At 31.8% G+C, this 13,537-nt stretch overlaps 1 protein-coding gene across 1 annotated transcript; it reads left to right on the forward strand.

Moving 5' to 3' along the window:
- The first annotated feature begins 1,017 nt into the window (after positions 1–1,017).
- Positions 1,018–9,335, forward strand: LOC148202420 (uncharacterized). Its single transcript, XM_088109611.1, has 6 exons — positions 1,018–1,599; positions 2,213–2,995; positions 4,708–5,451; positions 5,851–6,666; positions 7,470–8,213; positions 9,015–9,335. The coding sequence occupies exons 1-6, from the start codon at positions 1,018–1,020 to the stop codon at positions 9,048–9,050; spliced, it is 3,705 nt and encodes a 1,234-aa protein (XP_087965737.1). The 3' UTR covers positions 9,051–9,335.
- Positions 9,336–13,537: the final 4,202 nt, after the last annotated feature.

Genomic DNA, 13,537 nt, shown 5'->3' on the forward strand with positions numbered 1-13,537 from the left:
AAATATAAGAAAAATATAAAAGTATTTCTTTCATAAACTAAAATTAACTAACATTAGTTGAAAAAGTATAATAATTTCTTTTTTTTTCCTGCTAATAACGATTCTTAAGATGATTATTTTAAAAATATAATAATTTTATCGTAAAATTTTTTGACTGAATAATAATATAACTTTTACTTTTCTACTAGATAAACTGTTGTTAACTCTTTTTCTATACATGCCTTGGTTACACTTTATCAAAACACATTTTTCGAAATTTTTATGACTTAAAATTCAAAATAATAATCTACTAACACAATAGATGAATCGTAACTTGACCCATAATAACTTTTTAAGTTTATTAAAATAAAATATATTTATCATCAAGTGGTGGAAATCTGACTATGGTTATTCGAAATACCATTCTAATGATTTATTATCTTTAATAAAATATACTTTCATTTTAAAATTTTAAAATATTTAATCAATCATATTGAATCAAACTATTTATTACTTTAATAGATGAAGAGTAAAATTATAAATATTAATTTTAATGATTAAATATATTAATGCACAATATCTTTAATAACTATGAAATATTAAAACCACGATAATTATTTGTTAATACATTATAAAAACTATCATTTTGTTATGTATAGACATATATCCATGACATATGTTTAAGCATGCAAGAGGGTTTAGGACATCTTGGCTGGAAAACTTTAGACATAATTGGACAATTCTTTTAAAATATAAATTTTTAAATTCATAAAAGTAACTTTTATTTATCTCTTAGGTCTCGAAGTCAAGTAATGTAAATTAGAAGACGTGATTCGCTAGAAAATCTCTTAGGTATAGTCAACTAAGTTTTTTTAATAAAAGATCATTCTTAACAAAATTAGTGAAGATTTCATATTATTATTAATATAAAAAATTCAATTCCTATTAACTCTTGAAATAAAATAATGAATTTCATTTTATTTATTTATTCTTTTGCACTTGCAGACACTAGGGGAATCATGGATTGATCTCAAAAGTATGCCAAGACTACACGAGATATGGAAAGGCTCAATGCAGATTCCTCGTTTCAGTGAGCTGATCAAATTGACTGTGAATGACTGCGAGTTTTTATCAGACGCAGTGCTACCCTTCTATTTACTTTCTTCGTTACCTGAATTGGAAACATTGAAAGTTCGAAACTGTGATTCTGTTAAAACCATATTTGATGTCAACCCTACAACAGAAGAAGACAGATTAATTAATTTTCCTCTGAACCAATTGGTTTTATCGGAGCTTCCAAGGCTGGAAACTATTTGGAATAAAGATCCTCATGGAATTCTAAGCATAAGCCATTTAGAAGAAGTGTTAATTGATAGGTGTAAACGCCTTAAAAGCGTGTTTCCGGCATCATTAGCCAAAGATTTTGGGACACTTGAATATCTAACAGTGGAAGACTGTGAAGGATTGATGACAATTGTTGCAGAGGAGAATACAGATCTAAGAGGAACAAATGTGGAGGTTACGTTTCCTTGGTATTGTGTCAGATCATTGAAATTACGGGGTTTACCAAAGTTGAAGTATTTTTACTACTATACGCATCCAGAACTCGAACCTGAAAAGGTATTATTGTTTTAACTCTCCTTATTGCATAATTGGATCAGTATGTGAAAACTGAATATTGTAAAGTGTTATATATAATTTTGTAGGTTAGTTTACTTTTAGAAGATAATTAAAACGATTTGGTTAAAAATGAAAGAGTAATAATTTGGATTCAGAATTTGTGATGATTAATATGAATGGGAGGGAATAATTAAACACAAATGACTCCCAGAATGATTTGATCGCTCCTATACTTTTGTTTTGTCATTGTTCCATAAAAATAGTAGGAGCATCCTGTCAAAATATAAACTTTGACAAAATTCACTAATGCAGAGCATCAGTATATATGTTATATAAATAAGTAAAAGAATAGATTTCATGACTCATCAATAACATCTCATATCAATTCAATAGATTCTCACTCGTTTATCATGTATCATGTATTCATGCCGCCACAATCTTTGAAAATTATGGGAAGAAGGATGGTATTAACGGATTTTAATTTCGTATTCAAATAAATATACATTATCTTAGCAATATTCATCAACAATATGTTTTGATATGAAAATTTAAAAGAGTTGTGTCTTTAACAGTCTTAACTAACTTTTGCTTGCTTTTGTCGTGGTTGTTACAGTGCATGACAGTAGGAGAAAATGGAATGAAGATGATTTTGCGAGGAGAATTCGAGAGAAATCTCTTAGAGAGCTTAAAAACTCTTACTCTCTGCTTTGGTTCGGATGTATTTCCATGTAAAATTCTAGAAGTGGTTCCGAATATAGAGAAACTTGTGGTGTGTGATGGTTCCTTCAAGAAGATGTTCTGTTGTGAAAGTGGTAATAATGTGTTACAGCGGCTGAAAGTATTACGATTGGAGTTCCTTGGAGAGTTGGTTTCCATTGGGCTAGAGAACTCTTGGACTGATTCCTTTGTCAGAAATTTAGAAACCTTTGAAGTGATTAGATGTAAGAGTTTAAAAAACTTGGTAGGATGCACAGTGTCTTTCTCCAATCTGAGGTGTTTGAAAGTAGAGGATTGCGATAACTTATCATATTTGTTGACATCCTCAGCAGCCAAGCGTTTGGGTCAACTCAAAAGAATGGAGATAAAGGATTGTTGTTCAATTGAAGAGATAGTGTGTAAGGAAGATGGGGAGGAATCAGATGAGGATGAGATAATATTTCCGCAGCTCACTTGTTTGAATCTTTATAGGTTATGGAAGCTCAAAAGGTTCTACAGAGGGAGTTTAGGTTTCCCATCCTTGGAGGAACTGTCAGTAACATATTGCGATGAGATGATAACTTTATGTGAAGGAAGTATAGAAGCAGGCAAGTTGTCTCAAGTTATTGATAAGTACTCAAATGCTATTCAATTGGAAACCGAGCTCAACTCTACTATGAGGAAGAAATATCTGACAGAGGTACGTGTTTAATTTTATTTTTTTTATTGAATATTTTAAGAGTTTGACTTTATGGCCTCCATGACAAACTTATTAGTAAGGAAGACAATAAAATAAAATATTCAAGATAAAAAATTTTGCAGAAAAGTTTAATTAAATTATTTTTAATTATAGGAAAGTTATTTATTTATCTCAACTTATGTTAAACACACTTGTTTTTTCTTTAATTTTAAAGTAATTAGCAAAATATATTGTATCTTACAAATTTCCAATTTTTTTTTATAAAATGCAACAAAAATACATTAATAAACAAACAAATTTTTTATATGTTAACAAAATGTAAATTCTCTATCATTCAATTATAATTATTTTCAAATAATTTTCATAATAAATTACTTTAAAAATCATATTTGACAAAAATTATGATAAACTGATGGTTTGAAACATTGTCCCAATAACCCATACAAATTAAATTAAATTTAACTTAATTAACGTACTCATAGTAAATGGTAAATTTATTAATTAAAATAACTTATAAAGAAATAGAAAAGAATCAAATATCTTTTATATGTCATTTTAACATTAATTTAGTATCTTTACTAATAAAATATGTTTTTAATTAATTTTAAATTTTTATAACTTTTATTTATTAATAAAAAATTTCATTATATTTATTTCATTTTTCATTGTTATATATTTATCATAAAGAATATTTATTTTTAATCTTCTACTATGTTTTATTATATTACACAAATTTTATATCATGTAAAAATAACACATTTTTAAACAGATATATGATATTTAAAAGAAAATTAAAAATAGAGATAAAATGCATCATCTGTAATGCATAAATAAATAAAAATGAAAAGAATAAAATAAATCTACTATAGTCAATATTATTGGATTTTAAGTATAACCTACAAATTATAAAATAATAATAATAATAGCAAAAATAATTTGTTATCATTGTCATTATCTTATTTAGAAATTTATTAGAAACGGTAATTTTTTGTTACTGTAAAAAACTCAAAAATAATAAATACTTTATATAAAAGTAAAAAGAATACCTCATAATTGTTTTATAAGATAAATAGATATAAATATAAAAGGTAAACTAAAATAAAAAACCTCACTTCTACTAACATTTATAAAGTACTACAATTAAGTTGCTAAATTTGTTTTTCCTGGATATTAGTAATAGATTTTTACAAAACATTAGAAAATAGTTTAAAAATAAAATCAAGGTAAAATTAAGGGAAGATGTAATTTACATCCTTATATTTGAATTCAGTCTCATTCTTCAAGCTTTTATTATTATGAAAGTTGAATTTTTAAATAATATTAATTTAGTTACATTCCTAAACTTCAACAAAACAAATTAGAAAAATTAGCAAAATAATAATTTGAAAAAATTTAGAACTCAATCAAATCAATCACAAAGTTAACTAAAAAATAGTTAGAGATTTTGTTTATAATTAACTTCTATACTTAAATTGCCAAAGGAAATTGTTTTTTTTTAATCAAAGTTCACCGTAGAAACAATTTTCATTTTTATGAGAATTAAATAAAATTTTAAATGTAACTAAAATTTTACCAATTCTCAATGTCTCGAAATAGAATTGTGGAGGAAAAGAAAAAGTATTAAAATTTATATGTAGCAAAACTGTGAAGACTGAATTCTTGGTAATCCTTATATTTTCATATTTTTCATTTACATGTGCTGATTTCGAAAGATTGCATCATCGGAATGGGATAAGAGTCTTGAATTGAGAGATAGGGCAGACCTACAAGAGATATGGCGTCTCTCACTGCAGATATCCGACTTTTGTTTCACTTACTTGGAAACCTTGATTGTGAATAAATGCAAAATTTCATCAGATGCAGTGCTACCTTTCACTCTACTTTCTTTATTACCTAAATTGGAAACATTGGAAGTTCATAACTGTGATTCTGTCAAAACCATATTTGATGTCAATTCTTCAACACAAGTCACAGTCACTCTTTCTCTGAAGAAATTAGTTTTATCGAATCTGCCAAAGCTGAAAACTATTTGGAATAAAGATCCTCATGGAATTCTAAGCATAAACCATTTAGAAGAAGTGTTAATTGATAGCTGTAAACGCCTTAAAAGCGTGTTTCCGGCATCATTAGCCAAAGATTTTGGGACACTTGAAGATCTAACAGTGGAAGACTGTGAAGGATTGATGACAATTGTTGCAGAGGAGAATACAGATCTAAGAGGAACAAATGTGGAGGTTACGTTTCCTTGCTATAGTGTCAAATCATTGAAATTACGGAAGCTTCCAAATCTGGAAACAGTTTGTAGTGAAGTTACAGAGGCTAATCCAGCTCATCCAGATGGAACAAATCCTACGCTTAGGTTTCCCTGTATGACGTCATTGGCACTATGTGATTTGCCCAACTTCAAGCATAATACTATATATTTCATTCATGATGATGCAGCACCAACATTTGAGGTTTGCGCTTCTTCTTTTTTCAATAACATACATTCTCACACATATCATATATATAATGCGTTAAAAGTTCTTAAATCTTGATAAACAATCTCCTACCAACCATCGAAATATTTCTCATTATTTTCTTCCTATACGAACCACTATTCATCTCATTTATCAAGCTTTTCATCTGAAAATTAATTTTAAATCAAAATGGTTGCCGCCTTATGAGCAGCAACCTGGTTTGGCTAGTTCATCCTTTTTTTCTCTTTTAAATGGACTTGTTCACACTTTTTTTATTCTATCTTGAAATGTTTTAGTTTTTCACTGATTATCTGGCTTATTTTGGCATGAAACTTCACAATTTCAATTTTATACAGAGTTGAATCTATGACTGTGGTTATTGGTTTCTCGTTGCAGCTAATGATACCCAACTTAGAGCATCTGACAGTGGGTAAAAATGAATTAAAGATGATTGTCAACGGAGAATTTCAGAGAAACCTTTTACACAAGTTAAAAGTTCTCGGTCTGTGCTTTGATATTGAGTGTGATGAATTTCCGGAGTATGGATTTCTACAAAAGTTGCCAAATGTAATGAAGCTTGTGGTGTGTGACAGTTCCTTCAAAGTGATTTTCTGCGATCAAATACCTAATAATAGTGAAATTCTTTTACAATTGAAAGAATTACGCTTGGAGTCCCTTCAAGAGTTGGTTTCCATTGGTTTAGAAAACTCATGGACTGAACCCTTTGTTAGAAATCTAGAAACCTTTGAAGTCATTAGGTGTTCAAATTTAAAAAACTTGGTAACATGCAGAGTGTCTTTTTCCAATCTGATACGTTTAAAAGTGGAAAATTGTGATAGCTTGTCATATTTGTTCACATCTTCGACAGCCATAAGTTTGGGTAAACTCCAAAGAATGGAAATACAAGAGTGTGAATCAATTGAAGAAATAGTGTCTAAAGAAGGGAAGGAATCAGATGAGGATGAAATAATATTTCCGAAGCTCAATTGTTTGAGTCTTATGTATCTGAAAAATCTCCGAAGGTTTTACAAAGGGAGTTTAAGTTTTCCATTGTTGGAGGAATTGTCAATAGGAAGGTGCGACGAGATGGTAACTTTATGTCCAGGTACTCTAGAGGCAAGTAAGTTGTCTCAAGTTACACTTGATCAATGTTCAAACACTACATTGGAAACTGGTCTCAACTCTACTATGAAGAAGGAATTTCTGAAAAAGGTACGTCGTTAATATATTTTATTATTGAACATTGTTACGATTCTTGTGTATATAAAAAATACAGCCTCTGATAGGCCATTGATTATATATATCTATAGCCCTTGTTAAAATATACAAGACGGCTTAGGACAACATGCTTGAAAATTATTATAATTTGTTCCTATAACTTTTGATTATAGGATGTAATTTTGATTATTACACTTTTTTTTCCTATAACTTCTAGTTAACACTATGTCTATAATTTAAACTCAAAATTATAATATTTATTTACAAATTTAATTAATAACTATAACTGAATTTTTGGGAAAAAAATTTGAAAGTACTGTACTAAAATATTTCAAAATAAACCAAATATAAATAATAAAGAGTTCGTTATATATATATATATATATATATATATATTACTTTTCATTAAAAATAATAAATGTGAAGAAGAAGGAAAAAGAACATTGTTTAAAATAATTATAAATTTTATTATTCATAACAACAATTTTTATTTATTTATTTACTCGTCCCAAACATAGTACAACAAATTTTTAACTTTATGATAACTAAATAAAATTATAAATATCAATTCTTAACTTGGTTTTGCAAGTCTTGGAGTCAAGTAATGTGAATTAGAAAACGTGATTCAGTAGAAAATTTCTTTTAAATATAGTAAAGTGAATTTCTTTTCGTAATAAAAAATAATTAATAATAAAAATAGTGAGTATTTCATATTTGTAGAGTACTAATTTAAAAGATATCATTCATTCTGGTAAATAATTAGTTTCATATTTTTATTTATTGTTTTGGACGTGCAGATTAAGGAACTTGATCTGGAAAGTAGGCCAGGACTACAAGAGATATGGAATGTCTCACTGCATATCTCCGACCTCTGTTTCAGTGAGTTGGCCAAATTGACTGTGAATGACTGCCAGTTTTTATCAGATGCAGTGCTACCCTTTCATTTACTTCCTTCATTACCCAAATTGAAGATATTAGAAGTTCGAAACTGCAATTATGTCAAAGTCATTTTTGATGTCAAATGTACAACAAAAGACACATCAATTACTTTTCTTCTGGAGAAATTGGTTTTATCGAATCTTCCAAATGTGGAAAATGTTTGGAATGAAGATCCTCGTGAAATTCTATGCATGCACCATCTAGAACATGTGTTCGTTGATAAATGCAAATGCCTTAAAAGCCTGTTTCCAGCATCAGTAGCCAGAGACCTTGAAAAACTTGAAGATCTAGTAGTGGAAGACTGTGAGGGATTGATGGCAATTGTTGCAGATGAATCTCATGAGAATGAAGAAATTATATTTAAGCGGCTTCAGGTTTTGGATCTTAAAAGATTAAAACAACTGACGTGCTTTTGCGCTGGCAACTTCACTTTAAATTTTCCATCTTTAGAGGAAGTCCACATCATCAAGTGCAGCTCCATGAAAACTTTCAGCGGAGTCACCAAGATAGGTAATCCGACAAGGTGGTATTATTCAGAATATGCGAGACCCCGAAAGGAGACTGATCTTAATTCTGCTCTGCACAAAACTTGTGAAGAAGAGGTATCAATACTTTTACGTCTTAATCTTTGTTCCTGCTAATTTCTAACATTCTTCTTAATTTCTCTTTATCAACTGCTATGATTTTTCATTTTCATTATAAATACTTTACATTTTCTTTCGGGAGAATTTATAAGAAAACCATAAACAAAGCTAGTTATTGGCGCTTTGAATTGAGAACATTATTTTTAGCGTAATGTGTTTTTGAGTTGCATACAGTAACTTTTATATGGTCTTATGTTTTAAATAGGCTCCAGATGCTTCTACTAGTATCAACGTTTCAGTTCTTCAATACTGAAGATAGTGGACGTGGTACATCAAATATCAGTGAGAAAGCACTTTTTTAGGGTGAGTTTTACTGTCATCTTCTCTATGCGCATGCAGGTGATGATAAGTGAGAAAGCACTTTTTCACATGATAACATCATGATTACGTTTTATTACGTAAGTAATTTTATATTAGTGTCATTTTATGTTTTATTCATATCTATTTAAGGCCTTTTTCAGTTGAGTGGATTTGAGGGAGTAATTAAGGAGATTTAAGAGAATTTGAAAATAAATTTTTTTGTTGATTATTTGAGTGAATTTGGAGGTAAATGAGATTGGATTTGGAAGTAAATTTTTTTAATCTGTGACGTCAATAAAATCTTACACTAATTCTCACAAATTTTACTTTTATGAGTGATATTTCTTTCTCATGCTTTAGTTATGAGACTAGTGACTAGCTTGAAATTCACTTAATGCTACTTATACTTCTATAATTAAATTTATAACTTTCTGAGTAATGTTTTTATAATTCGTCTAGGTTGGGTCTATGTTGCCGACTCCAATATTGCAGTAATTAAGAGGAGATTGAAGGCATTAAGAATGGATGAAGATTAATCTGTCTCGATTTTATTATGTGTGATTGTGTTTTAAAGAAAATGAAAAAAACGAAAAAAAAAAGTGTTGTTCTACCTAGTTGAAGATGAATGTGTTCCTATTTTATTAGGTATGATTGTGTTTTTTTATTTAAAAAAAAACTGTGTTGTTCTACCTAGTTGAAGATGAAATACATTATTATTTGTACTATGTAATGTGTGAGATTAAAAGTGATGAACAGTCATGAATATTGATTAAAGGTGAAGTGATGAACTGTCACTAAATATTGACTGTATTTGAATATGTGGTTATGCTGGTTAAAAAAAAACAAATGTATGTTTGTATTCATTTGCTGTTAATTTTATTTTCATATTATCATAATGATTTTATCTAGTACTCAACTTTTATCATGGATCACTTTTGAGTCCTCTGTTGTCACATAGTTAACGTACACGCATATATTTGTTTATAAAAGAAAGTTGATGAGGGCATGAAGATTTTTGAGAAAATGTTTCGTACAACATTTTAATAGAAAGAGTTATTTCGTTGATGGAAGACATGAAGTAAAAGGGATTATATAAACTACTTAAAAAAGTAATTTCAATTTAAATATACATCATATATAGATTCTTGTTTAAAACATTCACATACATTTTTAACCGTAGTTTTATGAAATGGGTGAACTATATAAAAATTGGTACGGTTTGTCCAAGGTTGTTACGTTACTTTCAAACTTCACTTTGTTTACTTTGAACCCATTTTTAAAACACCAAACTTGAAATTATAAGCATACAATCGTTTTTTCGCCTATAGTGCCTATAAATGTATAATAGTTTCAAATTTTGTCTTCTAAGTTTTAATTACTTGTCAAAGGTTTCAATGAGTCCTTAATAGTTTATAGAAACTTTTAATCGTTGTTTACATTACAGCCATTTATACAGGTCATTTTCAATTTTTTTTTCTGGGCAAAATTATAGAACATTATAATTAATAAGTATCTAAATGAAAATTTAGTAAAAATTGTGTCACTTATGTACACACCCTCAATCTCAACTAGAAACTAATATTAGATAAATATAAATAGAAAATAAATATAAACAGTTTCAATCTCGTAATAAATATCTCATTAAAATAAATGTGACATTCATAACAATAAAATTTACAAATTTTCAATGGTTAATGTCGCAACTGGAATCGCGACGGGACGACGATCCAAAAAAGAAACGGTTTTGAAAAAGAGATTTTGGAGTCGCCACCATAGTTTATTATGGGAAACTACGGGAAAACCATAAAACGATAAAACACAGTCCGCGAAAACCAGATTCTGGGTTCGGGAGTCGGTTACGCGTGGGGAAGGTGTTAGCACCCCACAACGCCTGCCCTAAGGCAGTACCTTTAACTAAATGCACGAATATGATGTGGTTTTCAAAATGTTTAACTATCCCCTAAAATAAAAATTCTAAATAAACAAAACATATTTTTTTTTATTTTTTTGGGCCCGACAAAGATTGACCTTGCTCCTACGTATTCTCATTCAAAATGAGAAATCAGGGTTACGTAGTTCTTTTTGAAAAAGTTTGAGAGATTTGTTTGAGAAAATGATTGAAAGATTTGTTTGAGAAAATGATTACGGATAAATTTGGATTTTTGGGAAAGTGAACCTGACAAGGGCTAGCCTTGCTCCTACGTATCTCCACTTTCGATGGAGAATCAAGGGTTACGTAGTTCTGGGTAGCAAGACTACTTGTTTAAAATTGTTGATGTTTTCGGGTTTTTTGAAGATTTTATACCCTTTTTTGTATTTTGTTTAAGAGAGAGAAAAGGTTGTTAGCACAAGGACGATGCGTGCGATCACACATGTGCATAAACCTTTAAAACATATTTTTTGGTTAATTTTACTTAAGGAAAAGAAAAGGTTTTTAGCACAAGAACGATGCGTGCGATTACACATGTGCCTAAACCTTTAAAACATATTTTTTGTAATTTCAATTAAGAAAGAGAAAAGGTTTTCAGCACAAGGACGATGCGTGCGATCACACATGTGCCTAAACCCTTAAAACGTATTTTTTGTAATTTTAATTAAGAAAGAGAAGAGGTTTTCAGCACAAGGACGATGCGTGCGATCACACATGTGCCTAAACCTTTAAAACGTATTTTGATAAATTCCTTTATTTAAATTGTAAATATTGCATTATTAAATATATATTTTAGGATAAGTAAATATGTAGAATGAGTAGATAGAAGAAAATAAAATAATAAATAAAATAAAAATAAAAGAAATAAATAAAACAAATTAAATAAGATAGACAAAATAAATGAAATAGAATAAAATGAAATAAGAAAAACAAACAAATAAAAATAACGAGCGTTCGTGGGTGATATGACGAACGTATGTTGAGTAAAGGAGCCTGGATGACGAGCGTTCGTTGGGGAGAGTTGACGAACGGACGCTGGAAAAAGGGCTGAATGACGAGCGCTCGATGGGGACGAGCGGTCGTTGGGACGAGCGTTCGTTGGGGAATTGACGAACGGACGCTGGGAAAGGGGCTGAATGACGAGCGCTCGTTGTGGACGAGCGTTCGTTGGGACGAGCGTTCGGAATGGGTTGAAAAACGAGCGTTCGAAAAGAGGGAGTAACGAGCGTTCGAAAACGGTTGAAAAACGAGCGTTCGGTAAATTCTAAAAGACGAGCGTTCGAAAAGGGGGAATAACGAGCGTTCGGGAAGGGTTGAAAAACGAACGTGAGAAAAGAGGGAGTAACGAGCGTTCGTAAAGAGTTGAAAAACGAGCGTTCGGAAAAGGTTGAAAAACGAGCGTTCGGTAAATTCTAAAAGACGAGCGTTCGAAAAGGGGGAATAACGAGCGTTCGGAAAGAGTTGAAAAACGAGCGAGCGTTCGAGCGTTCACCTTTGGGCTTGGCCTAGCACCAGCCCAGGGTGGCCTTTCTGACCTAGAATCCCCTAGGGGTTCAGCATTCCCCTTTCATTCCCAACACTCATACTCAGCTCTAGAGATCCAAGGTCGCTCTCCACTCGCTGCCGGTGTGCTCACGCCTTAGTCAGAACTGACCGCAGCTCCGACGACTTCCACCAGTCTTGACACCGCCGGCGACAGCAAGTGTGCTCGAAACCCAACGGCGGCCACGGCGTTACTGCTTCCAGCCCCCGCTGCACGCCCAACCTCCATCCGACTGGCAGCTGCGAGCCACCGGAGCCGTCGCCAGTCGAGGCGAAATCTCTCCTCCTCCGTTTGAGATTAGAACTTGCAGCCGACGATTATTCCCATACCCCTCTGATATCTATTTTCTGTTTTGGGTGCTGAGATGAGTTTATGTGATGGGAAACATGGTTGAGGTTAGAAACCGGGTGAGTTCTTCTCTGTTTTTCAGGTATTGAACCAGATGGAGGACAAAATGAAAGATGAATAGATATTGAGGGAGACGATTCAATGGGCGAGTGAAAATGATGGTCATGAGGATAAAAAGAGATCAATTTTGTGTGAGAGATGATTATTGAATGTTCTTTCGAGCTTCAGGGGTTCAAATCCTTTGCTGGTGATGATGATTGGAAATGAAGGGAGGCTTGAAGGCTTAGTCCCCGGTCTATGAAAAATGGGAGTGGAAGGAGAAGGTGACTGGAAGCGTGTTGGTGGTAGCCGTGAGTGTCAAGAGATGGCCATGGGTGAATTTGGATGGTGAAGGGAGTATCTGACGAATGAATGGAGGCATCAACGGTGTTTTTTGAGCGGTGATAGGTGTAGTGGATGATGGGTTATGTTTGTTGGGGTGTTCGAAAGGGATGAAGATGAAAGGGGTGAAGATATGGGAATGGAAAGAGCGGTCCCTCTCTTCAGTGAGGGTGGATGACGGATGAAGATTGGGTGACTGAGAATGGAGTTTGAAATCCAGGTCCTGGAGATCTAGAGTTGGAGGTGAAAACGAAGAGGGAAGGGATGAATACTGAAGGAGCTCTTGGTCGTTGTTCCCCCCTGGAGCCACCATTTCTTCCCCCTGCCTTCCATTCTCACCTGCCCTTTTCTTCTCTCTCTGAGTGTTTGTTCTTTTCTTGTGCCAATTCCCTGTGTGTCCATTCTCGTACCGATTTCGTACGTAAAAACCAAAACGTTTCTGCCACCCTGCCACTCGCAGTCACGGTTTTCTGCTCCTCCCTTCCCACACGACCTTGTCCCCCAATCAGAAACCTCCTTTTCCCTTTTTCGTCATTTTTACTAAAAGAAAAAATGTCTTTTTCTCTTTTTTTTTTTATAATATTAGAACAAAATGGAATATAAATGGAATAAAACAAAAATAAAAATAACAATAAAATAAAATAAAAAGAGAAGAAGAGAAAAGGAATAAGTAAAGTGAAAAATAAAAATAAAAATAAAAATAAAAATAGGAACATAAACTACAGTAAAAGCCAAAAAAAATCATTCCGGACGAAATTGGGTGTTGACAGCTGCCCCTCT

The sequence above is a fragment of the Vigna umbellata genome, chromosome 3, assembly GCF_029865625.1.
Source record: "Vigna umbellata cultivar VRB3 chromosome 3, Vumbellata_1.0, whole genome shotgun sequence".
NCBI lineage: Eukaryota > Viridiplantae > Streptophyta > Magnoliopsida > Fabales > Fabaceae > Vigna > Vigna umbellata.